Source organism: Myotis daubentonii, chromosome 10 (assembly GCF_963259705.1).
Source record: "Myotis daubentonii chromosome 10, mMyoDau2.1, whole genome shotgun sequence".
NCBI lineage: Eukaryota > Metazoa > Chordata > Mammalia > Chiroptera > Vespertilionidae > Myotis > Myotis daubentonii.
Window position 1 is genome coordinate 30,532,457 of NC_081849.1, and position 21,586 is coordinate 30,554,042.

The 21,586-nt window shown below is 41.5% G+C and overlaps 1 protein-coding gene across 2 annotated transcripts in view; it reads left to right on the top strand.

Moving 5' to 3' along the window:
• The window catches only part of LOC132242805 (aldo-keto reductase family 1 member D1-like), a 51,405-nt gene extending 40,622 nt beyond the window's left edge, over positions 1-10,783 (top strand). For both annotated transcript variants that reach the window (XM_059711898.1, XM_059711899.1), the window contains 4 exons: positions 3,743-3,852; positions 4,568-4,733; positions 7,857-7,939; positions 10,405-10,783. In XM_059711898.1, the coding sequence (XP_059567881.1) occupies positions 3,743-3,852; positions 4,568-4,733; positions 7,857-7,939; positions 10,405-10,447 (402 nt within the window). In that variant the 3' untranslated portion in view covers positions 10,448-10,783. The remainder of the gene's footprint in view (positions 1-3,742; positions 3,853-4,567; positions 4,734-7,856; positions 7,940-10,404) is intronic.
• The last annotated feature ends 10,803 nt before the right edge of the window (positions 10,784-21,586 follow it).

Here is a 21,586-nt window from a genome sequence, read left to right on the forward strand (position 1 = left end):
GAGAGAGAAGTCCATAGCACTACTAGGCCTACCTCAAAAAACAAGAAAAATTAATAATAAACTATTTAACCCTACAACTTAAAGAATTAGAAAGAGAACAAGAAAAGCCCAGAGTAAGTAAAAGGAATGAAATAACAAAGATTAGAGCAGAAATAAATAACATAGAAACTTAAAAAAAAGTCAATAAACCAAGAGCTGGTTCTTTGAAAAGATAATCAAGATTGATGGACTGTTAGCCAGACTCACCAAGAAATAGAGAGGACCCAAATAAATAAAATTAGAAATAGAAGCAGTGAAGTAACAATTGACACCATAGATATACAAAGAATTGTAAGAAAATACTATGAACAACTATATGACAACATGCTGGACTATGTGGATAAAAAGATATATAGCCCTAACCCATTTGGCTCAGTGGATAGAGCGTCGGCCTATAACTGAAGGGGCCCGGGTTCGGTTCTGGTCAGGGGCATGTACCTTGGTTGTGGGCACATCCCCAGTAGGGGGTGTGCAGGAGGCAGCTGATTGGTGTTTCTCTCTCATCGATGTTTCTACCTTTCTATCCCTCTCCCTTCCTCTGTAAAAAATCAATAAAATATATTTTAAAAAAAGATATGTAGACTTTTACAATAATGTAAGATTAGTGCAAGAACCAATAGTACAGATAAGTAGAAAATAACAAGGCCCAAGTATAACAAAAAATTTCATGCAAAATATAATAGGAAAAACTAGTGTCAAATGGATGGGTTTTTTAATAAACAATTTAACCCTATAACTAATGGTGTGTGGGAAATGCCTAGTTATGTGGAAACAATATAGATCTTTGCCTCATACCATACTCCAAAATTAATGATCCTACAATTTAGAGTTAAAGAGAAAGACAAAGTCATTGTAAATACTACACAAGAATTTCAGTTTTCTGAAGCTATGGACAGAAAAGTAAGCCATGGAAAAATTATAAAGAAGATGTTAAATTTAATAGTTTAAAAATGTTAAATGTAAAAATATCACAAGCAAGTAAATATAGATAATTGTATTTTAAAATATAATAGAAAAGAGGTTTATATCCTTGTGAATTAAAAGTCTAATAAAAGTCAATGAAAAAATAGAATACGAAGAATCAACAGGAAAATGGGCAAAAGTAATGAAGAGAAATTTGCAAAAGATAATTTGCAAGATTGGTAAACATATGAAAATGTGTAATTGTGCTAGTAATTACAGAAACGGAAATTTAAGTGATGACATGCTCCCCCTCCTGAGAGCATGCCAGCACCTTTCCCTTCCCCTTCTTCTTCCCTCTCAGGCGTGCATCTCCTAAACCAGTGATGGCGAACTTATGACACGTGTGTCAGAGGTGACACGTGAACTCATTTTTTTGGTTGATTTTTCTTTGTTAAACGGCATTTAAATATATAAAACACACATTAAAAATATGTTTGTTTTACTATGGTTGCAATTATCTAAAAATTTCTATATGTGACATGGCACCAGAGTTAAGTTAGGGGTTTTCAAAATGCTGACACGTCGATCTCAAATGGTTCACCATCACTGTCCTAAACTCTAGGGGACGCCAGGAGACCTGCAATCAGGGGAGCAATGGCCAGAGGCAGCTCAACCTGGGCTAACCCCCTGAAACTGTCTCCAAAGCACCCTTTCTCTGATTTGGCTCACTGAGAAATTAGTGTTTTTAGTAACTTAAAAAGTCTGGCATGAGTCCATGACAGAAAGAATGAATTATTACCTACATCATCACTAGAGCCCACAGCTAAAATAGAAGAGTGGCTATTTTACAAGTACCACTTCCAAACTGACACCTAAGCTAACACTATACAATATGCTCTCAGGTATACAGAGTAGCAACCTTTGACTTCCTAGCTGACCTCCATCCATCCTTACATTCCTCCTTTTTCCCTCACCAGCACATCTCCTTCCTACACCCCCAAGAACAATATTCTGTCATTTAAATGTTGAAATGACAATAGGTTTCTTATCAATATACAGAGAAAGGTGGTAACTTTTTATCTCAGAATGAAAAAGAGAGCAAAAATTTGACAGTGTGTCTCATGATAATGAGTCAATACCCTAATCTGTTGGCACAAGAATGCTGATCAGCTTCAGAAACATATCCGACGAGGGAGGCAAGACCTGTTGGAAGATCACAGCCTGAGCCTATTCATGTGTTGCGTGGTGTCTGAAAGCAGAGCACAGCAATACTGTGGAGATGGCTTACCAATACTGCAGCCCTTCTGAAGCCCCACCTTCAACAGTTTGCAGCATCCACAGTGATACTCCCAACGATTTTGCCTCTGTCCTCTCTGTATCATACTTACTGTTTTCAATGTTGAATGTAAAAAAACAAATAGAACTCTCATCCAAGAAAATAGAATTTATCTTTAAATTTAGTTTTCATACATGTTCTTCCTCTTGTGAAAATATTCTTAGATGTTTGATAGCTAGAGCAGAGGGCTTCTGTAACATGTCGCTTCTACTTACTGAGACTAATCTGAACACTGAGACTGTTTGTTATGGAAATTGTATTTTCTAGGATGTTTATTATAAATAACTAATTCTGTTCATTTCAAGTTTGAAACTATGATAGGGACACAAAATTGAATCCCCCCCCCCCCATCAACACTAATAAAAGAGAAAAATGGTAATTGGCGTACGACGATACCCTTTTCATTGGCTAATCAGGGCTATATGCAAATTAACTGCCAAGATTGGCAGTTAACTGCCAACTAAGATTGGCAGTTAACTGACAACAAGATGGCGGTTAATTTGCATATGTAGGCACAATGCAGGGAGGCGAAAGGGAAAGCAGGAAGAAGCCCCCTGCCACTGACAGTGATCAGAAACCCAGGGGGGAGCTAAGAGCTGGGGGGCAGGGCAAAGGCAGCCCTGGGGCCGCCTTTGCCCTGCCCCCAGCCATGATCGGAGAATCAGGTGCCTTTTCCGCCCTGGCCAGTGATAGCAGGAAGTAGGGGTGGAGCCAGCGATGGGAGCTGGGCACGGTCGAAGCTGGCAGTCCCAGGAGCTAGGTAGGGGCCCCTTGCCTGGGCCTAAAGCGAAGCCCACGATCGCGGGGCTGCTGCAGCTGTGGGTCCCTGCTGCCCGGGCCGGACGCCTAGGCCAGAGGCGTCAGGTCTGGGCAAGGGGCCGATCCTGCGATTGGAGGGTGATGGAGGTCAACGCCTGAGGGCTCCCAGTATGTGAGAGGGGGCAGGCTGGGCTGAGAGACACCCCCCCACACACCCAGTGCACGAATTTCGTGCACTGGGCCCCTAGTTATTTTATATTTAATTCACAGATGGTGCCCTTACTAACCTTGTTGTAATTAACTTCACCAGTACATAAACAATGTAAGTTTCCTTGTTAGAAAAAATATTTAGAATTTGTCTCACTATCCATAATACTTTAAAATGAAGTTTATTTAATTTTTTTTATATATATATTTTATTGATTTTTTACAGAGAGGAAGGGAGAGAGATAGAGAGTTAGAAACATCAATGAGAGAGAAACATCGATCAGCTGCCTCCTGCACATCTCCTACTGGGGATGTGCCTGCAACCCAGGTACATGCCCCTGACCGGAATCGAACCTGGGACCCTTCAGTCCCCAGGCCGACACTCTGTCCACTGAGCCAAACCGGTTTCGGCTATTTAAAGTTTTTTAAAACTACGTAAAATTGCATTCATCTACAAGGCCTTAATTTTGTGCTCTGCTCTTCAATGCAACCACATAGGTGGAGTGCCATCCATATTTCACCCAGACAAAACTCCTGGAATTTTGCCAACAACATGACATTCTCATGGTTACATATACCCCTTTGGGTGTCGCTAGGGGTCCAGGCTGGTAAGTAATGCTATATGTCTCTTCAGAAAGTGTTTCTTTTGATGTACAGTATGAGGCTAATGTGAATTATTTTATTGAAATGATTCTATTGGGCTGTGTAATCTTAAGAAACTTACTTAAACTCTTCAGGTCATTCTCCATGTAGCCAAATTGAGCTAATGAAACCTTCCTCACTTAGATGTTACAGGAATTGATTATACTACATGTATAAAATTAACTAACAGTGCCTAAAATACAGAGGTGATCCATAAATGCTCGTTTAGTTATTTGATAGAGTCTCTATGGCCTAAATTCTGAAATTTTATAATTTTTATCTCTGTATTCAATGGCAACACTTCTACTATGATGTGTTCCACAGACCAAAGTAGAAATTATTCTATTCTAATATGATTCCAAGAGCTGTATTTCTACTTATTCCACTTCAGGCTACCTGCCTTCTCACATATGCCTTCTTTCAGCCCAGCCCTCTCTGTAAGACACATCAAAACATATGTACTTTCTCAAAAAGGCAGCAATATAAATTTGCCTCCCTTGATCTTCCCACACAAAGAACAACTCTTCATTGTGGGCTCGGCAATCACAGAAATTGCTTACAGGTGACCTGAAATGTCCTGGAAGGTTACCAGGTGAATGGGAAGACAGAGGAGGAGGATTGATTAACCACTGCTTCCCATTGATTCTAGCTAAATATCATGCGTGTTTTTATTTTTTTTAGGGTGAGTACAGATTTCCAACATTTGTTAGAGGATGAACTTCTAAACTCATTGGGGAAAAAGTACAAAAAGACTGCAGCTCAGGTTGCTTTGCGTTTCAACATCCAGCGAGGGATAGTTGTCATTCCTAAAAGCTTTGACCCTAAAATGATCAAAGAAAACTTTCAGGTAAGAGAACTGCTTCTGAAAATGTAAAAAGTAGGATATTTTTTATTCAAAGTATTTTGTTTAGACTAAGAAGAAACTTGTAATGCCTTCATATTTTATTTTATACCAGCTCCCTGAACCACTCTGCCAATATCTGCATTTAATTTTAGCTGAATTTGAAACTATTGCTAGCACTTTGGGGATTGCTTTGCTGAGTGTACATTACAGGCATACTTCAGAAATATTTCAGGTTCCATTCTAGACCACCAAAATAAAGCGTGAATTGCAATAAACTAACACGAATGTTTTTGCTTTATCAGTACATATAAAAGTTATGTTTCACTATACTGTCTATTAAGTAGTATTATGTCTAAAAAGGGTACATACTTTAATTTAAAAATACTTTATTGCCGAAACCGGTTTGGGTCGGTGGATAGAGCGTCAGCCTGCGGACTTAGGGGTCCCAGGTTCGATTCCGGTCAAGGGCATGTACCTGGGTTGTAGGCACATCCCCAGTGGGGGATGTGCAGGAGGCAGCTGATCGATGTTTCTCTCTCATCGATGTTTCTAACTCTCTATCTCTCTCCTTTCCTCTCTGTAAAAAATCAAAAAATATATTTTAAAAAATAAAAATACTTTATTGCTAAAAAATGTTAACCAGCATTCAAGACTTCAGTGAATCGCAATTTTTTTGCTGGTGAAGGGTCTTGCTTCAATGTTGATGGGCTGCTGGTGGTTGCTGAAGGGTGGGGTGGGGTTGGTTGTGGCAATTTCTTAAAATAAAAAAGCAGTATTTCCCATTTTGATTAACTCTTCCTTTCATAAACAATTTCTCCGTCATACGTGATGCTGTTTGATAGCATTTTTACCCACAGACCTTCTATCAAAATTGGAGTTAATCCTCTCAGGCCCTGCTTTATGGACTAACTTTATGTAATAATCTTTTGTTGTCATTTCAACAATATCAACAGCATATTCACCAGGAGTAAGTTTCATCTCAAGAAACCACTTTCTTTGCTCACCCATAAAAAGCAACTCCTCGTTCTTTCAAGTTTTATCATAAGATTGCAGCAATTCAGTCACATCTCCAGGCTCCACTTTTGATTCTAGTTCTCTTGCTATTTCCACCACATTTGTAATTACTTCGTCCAGTGAAGTCTTGAACCCCTCAAAGTTATCTGTGAGGGCTGGAATCAGCTTCTTCCAAACTCCTGTAATGTTGATACTTCTACCTCTTCTCATGAATCAGGAATGTTCTTAATGGCATCTAGAATGTGAATCCCTTCCAGGTTTTCAATTTACTTTGTCCAGATCCATCAGAAGAATACCTACCTATGGCAGCTACAGCCTTATGAAACATATTTCTTAAATAAGACTTGAAAGTCAAAATTACTCCTGGACCCATAAGCTGCAGAATGGATATTGTGTTAGCAGGCTTGCAAATATTAATCTCACTGTACATCTCCAGCAGAGTTCTTGAGTGACTCGGTACATTGTCATATTTTGAAATAAATTTGTTTTTCTGAACAGTAGATGTCAACAGTGGGCTCAAAACATTCAGGAAATCATGTTGTCATCCCAGCTTTGTTTTTCCACAGTAGATTTAGCATAATACTTAAATTCTAGTTTTTCAAAATGGTAAATGACCATTTGATTCAACTTAAGGACACCAGCTGCATTAATCCTTAAGTAGACAATCATCCCTATTCCAATGCTGGAGTTGAGGTCATGTGACAAACAGCCCTACTAGATGGTGGAAAGGAAGTTTATAAAATGAAAAAGTGGGATTCTGTTATTAGCCAAGAGAAGAAAGAATACTAGACAGTAATATCAACTACCGACAGTATTTTAACACTTTCCCAAATACCTCACAGTAAAAAATCATTGACACTGTTTTTAGCCATCTTAAAAGAGAGAGCGACTGACTGCATGACTAATGTGTAGGCTCATCAAAATTTTTTTAAAAAAAAACACTACAAGCCTTAACTGGTTTGGCTCAGTGGATAGAGCGTTGGCCTGCGGACTGAAGGGTCCCAGGTTCGATTCCGGTCAAGGGCATGTACCTTGGGTGTGGGCACATCCCCAGTAGGGGGTGTGCAGGAGGCACCTGATCGATGTTTCTCTCTCACTGATGTTTCTACCTCTCTATCCCTCTCCCTTCCTCTCTGTAAAAAATCAATAAAATATATTTTTAAAAAGATAAGAAAAACACTACAAATTATGCCCTGGCTGGTTTGCTCAATGGATTGAGCATCAGTCTGGGGACGGAAGGGTCCCAGAGTTGATTCAGGTCAAGGGCTTGATTACTGGCTCTGGTCTGGGGCGCATGTGAAGGCAACAAATTGATGTGTCTCTCTCACATCGATGTTTCTCTCTTTGTCTCCCCTTCCTTTCCACTCCCTCTAAAAATCAATGGAAAAATCCTCAGATGAGGATTAACAAAAAACAACAACAAAAACTACAAATTTTGAGGTACCTGAAACAAAAGTGTTCATGGATTCAAAACTTTACTGTTCAGTCCCGCCAGTGTGGCTCAGTTATTAAGCATCAATCTATGAACCAGAAGGTCACAATTGGATTCCAGTCAGGGCACATGCCTGGGTTGCGGGCTGAATCACCACTGCCGAGCATGCAGGAGGCAGCCAATCAACAAGTCTCTTTCATCATTGATATTTCTCTACCTCCCTCGCCCTTCCTCTTTGAAATCAATAGAAATATTTTTTTAAATAATGAGAGAAGTGATTAAAAGGACAAAACAAATGTTTTTTGAAAGTACAAAAACAAATTTAGAGATAAGGGAATATTTTTTAAGTGTACACAGGCTCTAGTCCAGAATCAAAAGTTCAGCATCTTTTCCAGAATTAATAAGAATTCTTCAGATGTCCTGAACATACATTGTTTCACAGCACTTAAAATTTCTTGTAAGATGTCCCTAGCAGAATTATCTTAAGACAAAGTGCAGAAGAAAATTCCTGCTCCACTTCCATTAGGTGGACCCCCAGCACTAGACCAACTCCTCTTAGACATTTTCAGAGATGTTCATAAATCTTAGAAGGTTTCCAATTGCTGGTCCCACTCCATAATCCCAACCTTGACCCATTTTCTATATTTTTAAATGTCTGTCTTTCATTTCTATTATTTCAGATCTTTGACTTTTCTCTCACTACAGAAGAAATGAAGACCATCGAAACCTTGAATAGAGATGTCCGCTTACTGGATCAGCTCATGTGAGTTCTGGGGGATCCTTAATCAGGTACCACCCGGTGGTGTTAGATTGACAAGCATCACCAAGTGGGCTCTTATGAACCCGGACCTATGTCCACAGAAAGCACAAGGCTAAAGGCCACTGGGCAGCATATTCTGAATATTAAATTGATCTGGGTAAATTACATTCATTCTAGGAACTCCCTGTAAATCTACATTTTTATTTAAAAGAAGATTTCTGGCATTTATATCACATCCTATGACAGGTTAAGGCATGACAGGCTAAAAACCTTAAGAAGAATTTAGTCATAGTGTATAAATAATACAATTCAAATTAATACAATCACACCACGATTATTCAAACACCATATGTATTTCTTCCTAAAAATCAAAGTGATGCACGAATCAATAAAAAATACTTCCTGAGACAGATACGGGAGTGTAGTAGAAAGAGCATCAAGTTGAGATCCAAGAAACTAGTTTTATTTTATTTATTGTTGACACTATTGCAGATGTACTCATTCCCCCCTTTACCCACCCCCACCCAGCTCAGACCGCCACCCCCTCCTCCCTCTGGCCATCAGCATATTGTTGTCTGTATCCATGGGCTATGTATATATGTTCTTTGACTAATCAAGAAATTAGTTTTAGCCCTAGCCGGTTTGGCTCAGTGGATGGAGCATCAGCCTACAGACTGAAGAGTCTCAGGTTCGATTTATGCCCAGGTCAAGGGCATGTACCTTGGTTGCGGGCACATCACCAGTGGGACGTGTGCATGAGGCAGCTGATCGATGTTTCTCTCCCATCGATGTTTCTAACTTTCTATCCCTCTCCCTTCCTCTCTGTAAAAAATCAATAAAATATATTTTTTTAAAGAAATTTGTTTTAGATGAATGCTAGCCTATAAGATTTGAAACTTCTAGTTCCACCATTCTAGCTCCAACCATCTAAAAGTAAAATTCCTAACACTTCTTCAAATGTTGCCAGATTTTGTTGTTTAATGAGGTAGCCCTTTATTCTCTAAATATTAACAGTCCTTGAAAATAAAAAGTGAATACACACACATGGTATGTATATTCATACACACAATTTTTTCTTCTTAATCATTATTTATATTTCCAGTTTTTCAGATCACCTGTCATCTTCTCTTTACAACCTTTTCTTTAAGTGAGCAATATAAATGCTCATAAAAATAATTCATATACTTTGGATACTTTGGACACCAAGTATTTCAAGAGTCAAAAACTACGGTGACTGAATTAAAATCAAATTTCTGAGTTAATAAAATAGCTTCCTAATGTGAATTTTCCAGGGAAAAAAATTTTGACATCTAACTACAAGAATGAAAGAATAAACAAATTCAGAAATAAAACACATGTAGGTTAATTAATAGCTTTTGAAAATAAATGGTTTCTATTTAATAAATATTAAATTAGGAAGCGATAGTAGGATGTAGTCAGTCAGCCAATGTACTGATTATTTTTATAGACAATTCGTTGGTAATATTATTTTGACATTTGAAATGTTTAATACCTAACTCTAGAAACACTGAAAAAATAACTCATCATACCAGGAATAGAAAAATCATCAAGTAGAAACCAATATTAGGCCCCATGGGTCAAAAAAATGTATTATTTAGGCCATGAGTCTTTTTTGTTTTTCATCCAGTTTATTCTTGACTGGATTTCACAGCATTTTTCTGTTTTAATTTAATTTGTATTTCCTTTTAATTTATATTTCATTTTTTTTAAATTAAATCTTTATTGTTGAAAGTATTACATATGCCCCCTTTCTCCCCCATTAATCCTTTCTAGCCTGCCCTGGCCGCTGCCCCAGGCCTTCACCACCCTATTGCCTGTGCCCACAGGTATATTTTAATTGAAAGCTCCTAGTACTTGTAGAGAACTGAGTCTTAGATGTGCTCTATGACAGGCGCCACACACACATACACACACACACTCCAATCCTTTTAAAGGCTGTTTCACCATTGCTATTTAAGAGATAGATTCATTATCATCACTGTCATCATTAAGGCTGAAACTTCCTTTGCTGGTCTTCACCTTCTAGATCTCAAACTATCAACTCTCAGGAGGCCTAGTGAGAAGGGCGAGGAAGCACTGTACGGAGAAGAGGGTGACCTTGATTGGTGACAGAGCTGTGAAGAGAAGTGCCTATGTGGTTCCTCTATCAGGACAGCAGAAGGGAGGGAGGAGTTGGAAAGAGGCAGGCTTCACTCACCTCCTGTGTTTTTGTTCTGAGCAAAATGTTGGTGTAGAGGCAACCAGCCCCCTCCATGCCCAAACACACACACTGAAACCTCCAGGGCTTTAGTAAAAGTGCTGGCTTGATGAAAACTGGGAGGAGGTGAGTAAGAAACCCAAGGAATGATTAACAGAGGGAGGGAGTGGTCGCTGAAATTGTCAGAAGATGCTAGTAACACATACAGCTGTTCGACTTTGGAATGAAAGATTTTCCCTTGTTTTGGCAGGTGGTCTGATCATCCTGAATATCCATTCCATGATGAATACTGACTTCAGAGACCACCTGCACTTATTTTTCCCTGCGTGTGTACCATGACCTTTGGCTGGGCGATTCCCCCACACGTGGAATGAAAAGAGTTTTCCTATCCTCAGATGAAGTGGCGATGGCTTAACTTCTGTATAAGAGAAGTGACTTTGACTTAGCTATGTTGAAGAAAACAATGTTTAAATCTGTTGAAATAATAGTTTGGAAATAAATAATTAAATTGTCAGCAAAGCCATAATGATGTGGTGGTTGTGGGTTTCCATCACTTTTTATTCATTTTACCCAGCTTTAGGGACGGATAACTGCTAGTTTTCTCTTGCATGCTGTAAAGGGAATGAGCTTCAACACTTACTGCCTATCACTGCTGCTCCCATGTATCATACAACCAGCATTATGCAAAATGGCTTGAGACTATCAACATACACAAATAAAACCCTGTATTGTAAGACGGTCCAAAGACAACTATTTTAAAAGAAGGCTTTTAATAACATACTGAAAAAAGCTTTATAAAATTTTTAAAGTATTACTGGGATAACTGTGTCAAATTCAATGTAGCAAGTTCCAAAGATCACTGGTAATTTTACTCAAAGGTTTTCAAAGTGAATAAGAAGATTATTAGAATTCTGCAAGAGAAATATATCTATTTTCAATTCACTAAAGCAATATATTTTATTCATTTATATTGGGTCACTTTCACAGAGCAAGAGAGGTCTTTAAAAAGTATTTGTCCACAAAATACTTTTTAAAAAATAAAAAGTATTTGTCCAAACCAATTGCTTATAATCTTCAATGATCTGAAAATATACACTTCTGAGAAATTACCACTTTAAAAACATTTGATCTGTACTCATTATTTGCACTGATTCTAATATTAATATTTATAATGCTGTGCTCTGGAAAATGTATTATTCACAAATATTAATAAATTATGGTAACTTACTCAACCACATGGATCTCCATTTTGTTGTAGGGATAGTGGGCTGGTCATCTGAATTCAATTCAAGTAAAAAAACCTTGATCGAGATCATATTGCACATTTAGCACTGGGTAGAGAGGGGAGAAAAAGGAGAACAGAAACGAAAATGAAAGAACAGAAACTTGAGTCCTGATCTCATTTTTCAAATCACTTCAAAGTATTTTGAGAGGGCTGGGGTGGAGGAGGGACCATACCTATCAAACCATTTTTTTAAATTGATTTTTAGAGCAAGAGGAAGAAAGAGGGGGAGACAGGAAAAGAGAGAGAGAAACATCAATGTAGAGTCAAACATCGATCCACTGCCTCCTGCAAGCCCCTAAATGGGATCAAACCCACAATCTGGACTTTCACCTGACCGAGAATCAAACTGGTGACCTCTCAGTGCTTGGGACAAAGCTCACCCAACTGAGCCACACCAGCCAAGACTCAAACCATTTTTAAAAAACAGGCAATAGAAAAAGATCCCCATCAGTTCTCAGGGAAAAAATATAAATTTCTAAAAATGGAAGAGGGGAATCCTCAATTAGTCATGACAGTGATGCTGAGGATAGAAAACAGAAAGGTCAAGAAAGAGTGACAGTCTGATATGAGCTTCTGCATGTCACTTCTTCCTCCATTCTCACTCCTCTCAAGCTTTCCATTTATTTTTGGGTGAATTGTATCCCCAAAATTTATATGTTGAAGTCCTAGCTCCCAGTACCTCAGAATGTGACCTTATTTCGAAATAAGGCCATTGCAAATGCAAATAGCTATGATAAGGTCTTTGGGGTGGACCTTAATCCAATATGAAGGTATCCTTATAAAAAGGGGAAATTTGGACACAGATACTAAAACAGAAAAAAAAAAAAAATGCCACGTGCAGAAAGAGGCAGAGATCTGGTTGATGCTTTCACAATAAAGGAACCTCAGAAGTTTACATCAACCTACTAGAACAGTGATGGCGAACCAATAACACGCATGTCAGAGGTGACAAGCGAACTCATTTTTTGGGTTGATTTTTCTTTGTTAAATGGCATTAAAATATATAAAATAAATATCAAAAATATAAATATTTGTTTTACTATGATTGCAAATATCAAAAAATTTCTATATGTGACACCACACCAGAGCTAAGTTAGGGTGTTGTTGTCCAACCCCAGCCGGTCCAGGGGTTCCCAAAGGTGAGGACGGAGTCGGCGAAGAAGGAATGACATGGAGACAGCGTTCAGTTGATCAGCAGCCTAGCCAGGTTCTCTAGCCAGGTTCTCTAGCCAGGTTCTCCAGCCAGGTTCTGTCTTTATTCTCCTTTACATCTGTATTTATACCAGTTGATTTAAATCCTATCCATTCTATTCCAAAGGTTAGGGCATTTGTTATCTCCATTCCAAGGTCAATACTCTATTGTTCTGTTAAGCTACAAGGAAGTAACTGAAGGAGATTATCCTAAGTAAAGATTATGTAGTTTAAGCTTGATTGTTCGTAGTTAAAGTGATTAATTACCCGCCTGGCACTTAGTTAAGGGGTTTTATTCCCTTCCTTAGTCCTGTTAATCCCTAACTTCAGGGAAAAATCCCCACCTGGGGAAACAACCTTTCTCGGAGAGGTGACCTTGATTAAAACACATAGTGCTAAGGAGGGGAGCAAACATATTAAGAACAGTATGCCATATACGCCAGGTCCCTTGAAACATATGCTGTGCAGATGTTTCTTCCCTGCAGTGACTGTGTCAAGCAGCAAGGATGGACCGGCTTCCGGCAAATTCCGCCTTTTTTATTTTTTAAATGATAGCATGTGTAAATCAGCGGCCACCTCTCGGATTGGGTTGTTTAAGACTCGGAAGAAGACTGACAAGCAATGATAGCGAGCATAGCAATAAACATGGTGGATGGAGTGCACACAGAGCCTTGTTCCTATAGAAGGTTGCTGGCCTCTTCAGTCAAGGATTACAACTGTCCCCAAGTCGGTGGTTTGGTTGTCCTTGTTGATCTGGCTAGCAGGTGGCATCGCTGGCTACGGGCTTCCTGAAGTGTCAGCGCATTGAAGGGCTGGATATAAGGGTCCATCAGGGTCGCGCTTGATGGTGGTGTCCGTGTCCCGGGAGGAGTTAGCTGTGCCCTCTGGGTCAGCCGATATGGATGATACCGGGGAGGAGGAGGGGGAGGCGGACACGGAGGGCGGTGAGACATAAGGTGGGACTAGAGCCAGGGGTGGGCAAACTTTTTGACTTGAGGGCCACAATGGGTTCTTAAACTGGACTGGAGGGCCGAAACAAAAGCATGGATGGAGTGTTTGTGTGAACTAATATAAATTCAAAGTAAACATCATTACATAAAAGGGTACGGTCTTTTTTTTTTTTTTAGTTTTATTCATTTCAAAGGGGCCGGATCCGGCCCGCGGGCCGGTTTGCCCACGGCTAGCACTAGACACTCTGGAATCCACACAGGTGAGTCTGCGTCCTGTGGAAATATACAAGCATATCCTCTCCCCCAGGTTAAAAGTACATCAACAACCCAAAATCTGTGGGACACAGTGAAGGCAGTCAGTCTTGAGAGGGAAGTTCATGGCATTACAAGCCTACTTCCAGAAATCAGAAAAAGCTCCAATACATAATCTAACACTACAATTAAAAGATTTAGAAAGAACCCAGCCAGTGCAGCTCAGTGATTGAGTGTCGACCCATGAACCAAGAGGTCACCAGTTCGATTCCTAGTCAGGGCACATGCCCCAGTTGTGGGGTCAAACTCCAGTAGGGGGTGTGCAGGAGACAGTAGATCGATGATGTTTCTTTCTCATCAATGTTTTTATCTCTCTATCCCTCTCCTTCCTATCTCTTTAAAAATAAAAAAAATAAATAAAAATACTAAAATACAAGAAGGAAGAACACAGTAAGAAAAGCCTAGAGGAAAGAAAGAAAGAAAGAAAGAAAGAAAGAAAGAAAGAAAGAAAGAAAGAAAGAAAGAAAGAAAGAAAGAAAGAAAGAAAGAAAGAAAGAAAGAAAGAAAGAAAGAAAGAAAGAAAGAAAGAAAGAAAGAAAGAAAGAAAGAGAGAAAGAAAGAGAGAGAGAAAGAGAGAGAGAGAGAGAGAGAGAGAGAGAGAGAGAGAGAGAGAGAGAGAGAAAGAAAGAAAGAAAGAAAGAAAGAAAGAAAGAAAGAAAGAAAGAAAGAAAGAAAGATCAGAGCAGAAACAAATGACATGGAGACTAAAAACAATGCAAAAGATCAATGAAATCAAGAGATGGTTCTTTGAAAAGATAAAGCAGATTGATGAACCTTTAGCCAGACACATCAAGCATCAAAGAGAGAGCCCTCGCAATTCTGGCTCAGTGTTAGAGCATCAGCCTATGGACCAAAGGGTCGTGGATTCTATTCCCAGTCAAGAGCACATACTTCAGTTGTATGCTCGATTCCCTGTCTGGGTCAGGGCGCCTGTGGGAGGCAACCAATCAATGTGTCTTTCTCACATCAGTGTTTTTCTCTCTATCTTCCCCCGCTCCCTCCTCCCTTCCACTCTCTCTAAAAGTAAAATTTTTTTTAAAGAAACAGAGAGGACCCAAGTAAATAAAACCAGAAATGAAAAGAGGCAATATAACAGCAGACACCACAGAAAAAAAAGAATTGTAAGAAAATACTATGAACAACTATATGCAAACAAACTGGAAAACCTGGGCAAAATGAACAAATTCCTAGAAACATACAGTCTTCCAAAACTCAATCATGGAAAATCAGAGCACCTGAATCAGCCAATAACAACTAATATAATTGAAGCAGTGATCAAAAAACTCCCAGCAAACAAAAGTCCTGAACCTGATGGATTTACAGGAGAGTTTTACCAAACATTCAAAGAACTAACACCTCTCCTCCTCAAACTATTCCAAAAAATTCAAGAGGAAGGAACACTTTCAATCTCTTTTTATGAAGCCAGCATTATCCTAATTCCAAAAACAGATATTATGTCTTTATCTGGTTTTGGAATAGGATAAAAAAAATTATAGGCCAATATCACTAATGAGCATAGATGCTAAAATCCTCAGCAACATATGAGCAAATCAGATCCAGCAATAAATGAAAAAGATCATACACCATGACCAAGTAGGATTTATTCTGGGGATGCACGGCTAGTACAATATTTGCAAACCAATAAATGTGATACATCACACAAACAAAATAAAGGATAAAAATCACATAATCATATCAATAGATGCAGAAAAAGCCTTCAATAAAATACAGAACCTATTTTTGATAAAAACTCTCAACAAAGTGGAAATAGAGCGATCAAACCTCAGCATAATAAAAGTCACATACATCAAACCCTCAGCCAACATCATTCTCAATAGGCAAAAACTAAAAGTATTTCACTAACATCAGGAACAAGACAAGGATGTCCGCTTTCACCACTCTTCTTCAACATATTAGTGGGAATCCTAGCCACAATGACCAGACAAAAAGAAAAGAAAAAAGACATCCAAATTGGAAAGGAGGAAGTAAAATCATCATTATTTGCAAATGACATGATATTGTATTTAGGAAACCCTAAAGACTCTACCAAAAACTACCAAATTTAATAAATGAATTCAGCACAGTAACAGGATACAAAATCAACATCCAGAAATTGATGACATTTTTATTCAACAATGAACTCTCAGAAAAGAGAAACTAAAAAACAATTACCATTTACCATTGCAACAACAAAAAAATAAGATACATAAGAATAAACTTAACCAAGGAGGTAAAATACCTGTATTTAGAAAACTATAGGACATTGAAAAAGGAAATAGAAGCTACAAACAAGTCAAAGCATATACTGTATTCATGGATTAAAAGAATCAACATCATTAAAATGTCCATACCACCCAAAGCAATCTATAGATACAACATAATCCTATTGAAATAACAATAGCATACTTCACAGATCCAGAACAAATACTCCCAAAAAATTTATATGAAATCAAAACAGATCCTGAATAGTTGCAGAAATCTTGAAATAAAACAAAGTTGGAGGAATCACAATGCTGGATATCAAACTATACTAGAAAGCCACTGTAATAAAAACAGCCTAGTCCTGGCAAAGAACAGGCATATAGACCAACAGAACAGAGACCCCAGAAATCGACCCCCACTGTTACAGTCAATTAATATTTGAAAAAATGGGCAAGAATATACCATGGAGTAGACAGTCTTTTTTATGTGTGTGTCTTTTTTTCTGAGTCTAAAACCAATCCATTATTGGATTCATTGATATTTTATCATTTTTTTATTTCTTAATTATTTTTAAAAAATAGTTATTGTTTAGAGTATTACAGATGTCCCCTTGAACTCCCCTCATTGCCCTCCCTCTACCTGGTTCCAATCCTGCTCCACCCTATTCCTCCATTACCCTTTTGTATGTGTCCATAGATTAATCCCTTCCCATATCCAATCCTACCTTCCCTCAGAGATTTGTCAGTCTTTCCATGTTTCTATGCCTCTGATTCTATTTAATTCACCAGTTTATTTTGTTCATTAGATTTTTTTGGCAATTTTGATTTTTAGATTTAATTGTTGATATATATGTATTTATTGCCATTTTATTATTCATACTAGGGGCCCGGTGCACGAAATTCGTGCACTGGGTGTGTGTGTGTGTGGGGGGGTGAGTGTCCCTCAGCCCAGCTGGCCCCCTCTCACATATTGGGAGCCCTCAGGCGTTGAACCCCATCACCCTCCAATCGCAGGATCGGCCCCTTGCCCAGGCCTGACGCCTCTGACAGAGGTGTCAGGCCTGCGCAGGGGACCCTCACTTCCCCCCATCACTGGTTCTGCCCCCAGCCCATGCCTGATGCCTCTGGCCCAGGCATCAGGCCTGGGCAGGGGACCCCCAGACCCCTCCGATTGCTGGCTCTGCCCCTTGCCCAGGCCTGACGCCTCTGCCAGAGGCGTAGACCCCCATCACCCTCTGATCACCTGATCGGCCCCTTGCCCAGGCCTGACGCCTCCGCCTGAGGTGTCAGGCTTGGACAGGGGACCCCCATCTCCCCCCGATCACTGGCTCTGGCCCCCGCCCAGGCCTGATGCCTCTGGCCCAGGCATCAGGCCTGGGCAGGGGACCAACAGACCCCTCCGATTGCTGGCTCTGCCCCTTGCCCAGGCCTGATGCCTCGGCCAGAGGCGTAGACCCCCATCACCCTCCGAGCGCCTGATCGGCCCCTTGCCCAGGCCTGACGCCTCCGCCAGAGGTGTCAGGCTTGGACAGGGGACCCCCATCTCCCCCCGATCACTGGCTCTGGCCCCCGCCCAGGCCTGAGGCCTCTGGCCCAGGAATCATGCCTGGGCAGGGGATCCCCATCTCCCTCTGATCGCTTGCTTCACCCCCCGCCCAAGCCTGACGCCTCTGACCCAGGCTTCAGGCCTGGGCAAGGGGACCATCATATCCCCCCAATCCCCGGCTCCGCCCCCCACCCAGGCCTGATGCCTCGGCCAGAGGAGTTGACCCTCATCACCCTCCGATCACCAATCACCGGATCGGCCCCTTGACCAGGCCTGAGGCCTCCGGCAGAGGTGTCAGGCCTGGGCAGGGGACCCCCAGCTCCCTGTGGTTGCAGGCTCCGCCCCTGCCCAGGCCTAACGCCTCTGGCTGAGGCGTCCGGCTCAGGCAGCGGGGACCCGCAGCTGCAGCAGCCCCGCGATCACGGGCTCCGCTTTAGGCCCAGGCAAGGGACCCCTAGCTCCCGGGACTGCCAGCTTCGACCGTGCCCAGCTCCCATCGCTGGCTCCACCCCTACTTCTTGCTATCACTGGCCAGGGCGGCAAAGGCGCCTGATTCTCCGATCATGGCTGGGGGGCAGGGCAAAGGCGGCCCCAGGGCCGCCTCTGCCCTGCCCCCCAGCTCTTAGCTCCCCCCTGGGTTTCTGATCACTGTCAGTGGCAGGGGGCTTCTTCCTGCTTTCCCTTTCGCCTCCCTGCATTGTGCCTACATATGCAAATTAACCGCCATCTTGTTGGCAGTTAACTGCCAATCTTAGTTGGCAGTTAACTGCCAATCATAGTTGGCAGTTAATTTGCATATAGCCCTGATTAGCCAATGAAAAGGGTATCGTCGTACGCCAATTACCATTTTTCTCTTTTATTAGTGTAGATATTTTTTCCTCTTTTTTCTTCTTCTTCCTCCTTCTCCTCCTCCTCTTCTTAAAGAATACCCTTCAGAGAAACCAAGATGGTGGCATAGGTAAACACCGGAAATTGCTGCCTCACACAACCACTTCAAAAATACAAGTAAAAGACAAAACGGACACCACCCAGAACCACAGGGAGGCTGGCTGAGTGGAAATTCTACAACTAGAAGAAAAGAGAAAAGCACACTGAGACTCAGAGGAGGTATGGAAGTAAACTGCAGAGGTACAGAGGCGCACATAGAAAAGGCTGGCAACTGAGGATGCCGTTGTCTTTTTCAATAAAAAAGGAGACACAAGCTCCCGACGGTCCTGACTCCAGTTCCTGGCAAGTTTCTGGGGACCCAGACTCATATGGGGAGAAACTGGACTGTCTGGCAGTGGGCAGAAATCGAGGGTGGCTTTCTCTCAGAGAGGCTTGCAGCGATTACCACGGGCCACTGACACCCGGGACCTCTTAGGGCAGGGCTGAGAATTAGCTATAGCTGTTTTCTCCAGCCTGTTGATTCCCTGAGATCCCACCTCACCCAAGCTGTGCATAGAGGCTTTTGCATATGAATGACCTGCCCTTTGCTATCTAAATTTACTTAACAAACTGCAGCTGGGTCAGAGAGACCCAGATCATCCAAAAGAAGGCCAAAGGCCCCACAGCAGCTTGCATTGCTTCACAGCTGGGCCTCAACTGGGCACCTCCAAATCCCAAACAAAGAAGAGGAATCTGCAGATCTCTCCATACCTCCTGCTAGGTAGCCTCAGGCAGAGGCTAAATTAGCACCTCCTTAGAGATCCAAGTGCCAGTGTACCCAGTGATCAGAGTGGGACCATCCAGATTACAACTCTTCAGATCTATAAGGGACATACTCAGGGGGCAGACTCAGTGAGCACCAAAGCCCCACAGAAACAAGTCTTGACCCATAAGGGTGTCTCCAGCATAGAAGTTCTCCCACCGTAGACACAGCTGAATTTCACAGCCAAATGGCCTGGAGGTCAATTCCTCCCAGTGATACCTACAACAATCAAGGCTTAACGACAACAAGACTGTGCACACAGCCCACAAAGGGGTGCACCAAGAGTGTCCACCTCAGTTAATTGGGGAGGCTAAGCCACTGGGCCCTATAGGACACCTAGCACGGAAAACCACTCTATCAACACAGGAAAGAAGCCAAAATGTGGAGGCAAAGAAACAGGTCACAAATGACAGAAATAGAGGAAAGCGAACTACTGGATATAGAGTTCAAAACCACAGTTTTAAGGTTTTTCAAAAATTTTCTAGAAACCGCCAATAAATTAAGTAAGACCCTCAATAAGTCTAGTGAGAATGCCGATAAATTTAGTAAGACCCTCAATAAGTCTAGTGAGACCCTCGAGGATATGAAAAAGGACCAACTATAGGAGAACCAAGATGGCGGCATAGGTTAACGCCGGAGTTTGCTGCTTTGAACAACTACTTCAAAAGTGAAACCAAAAAACGGAAGGGACATCACCCAGAACCACAGGGGCGCTGGCTGAGTGGAAGTCCTACAACTAGGAGGAAAGAGAAACGCATACGGACACTCAGAGGAGGCGCAGTGCTGAAGTCAAATTCTGAGGTGCGGAGTGCGCGGAGCAGGCTGGCGGCGGAGGGCGCGGTTGTTGTTTTCAATCGGGAGGGAGTCGCAGACTCTGAGCTCCAGATCCGGGCGAGTCTTTAGGGACCCAAACTCAGGCGGGAGAAGCGGGACTGTCTGGCTTCGGTCAGAGCGAGTGCAGCTTTCTCTCCGAGCTTTGCAGCGGGTGCTGGGACTCAGAGAGGCAGAGCCCCTTGGGACAGGACTGAGAGCCGCCATAACTGCTCTCTCCGGCCCACGCTGTTGATCCTGTGCGACCCGCCCCGCCCAAGCCCTGCACAGAGGCATTTGCCGGATAGCCTCAGGCAAAGGCTAGATTAGCACCTCCCTAGAGGACAGAAGTTCTCTCACCGCTGACACAGCTGAATCTCATAGCCACTTGGCCTGGAGGTCAAACCCTCCCTGGAATTAGCTACAGCAATCAAGATTTATCTATAAGACTGCGAACAAAGACCACTAGGGGGTGCACCAAGGAAGCATAACAAAATGCGGAGACAAAGAAACAGGACAAAATTGTCAATGGAAGAAATAGAGTTCAGAACCACACTTTTAAGGTCTCTCAAGAACTGTTTAGAAGCTGCCGATAAACTTAATGAGATCTACACGAAAACTAATAAGACCCTCGATCTTATATTGGGGAACCAACTAGGAATTAAGCACACACAGACTGAAATAACGAATATTATACAGACGCCCGACAGCAGACCAGAGGAGCGCAAGAATCAAGTCAATGATTTGAAATGCGAGGAAGCAAAAAACATCCAACCGGAAAAGCAAAATGAAAAAAGAATCCAAAAATGCGAGGATACTGTAAGGAGCCTCTGGGACAGCTTCAAGCGTACCAACATCAGAATTATAGGGGTGCCAGAAGAAGAGAGAGAGCAAGATATTGAAAACCTATTTGAAGAAATCATGACAGAAAACTTCCCCCACCTGGTGAAAGAAATGGACTTACAGGTCCAAGAAGCGCGGAGAACCCCAAACAAAAGGAATCCAAAGAGGACCACACCAAGACACATCATCATTAAAATGCCAAGAGCAAAAGATAAAGAGAGAATCTTAAAAACAGCAAGAGAAAGAAACTCAGTTACCTACAAGGGAATACCCATACGACTGTCAGCTGATTTCTCAACAGAAACTTTGCAGGCCAGAAGGGAGTGGCAAGAAATATTCAAAGTGATGAATACCAAGAACCTACAACCAAGATTACTTTATCCAGCAAAGCTATCATTCAGAATTGAAGGTCAGATAAAGAGATTCACAGATAAGGAAAAGCTAAAGGAGTTCATCACCACCAAACCAGGATTATATGAAATGCTGAAAGGTATCCTTTAAGAAGAGGAAGAGGAAGAAAAAGGTAAAGATACAAATTATGAACAACAAATATGCATCTATCAACAAGTGAATCTAAGAATCAAGTGAATAAATAATCTGATGA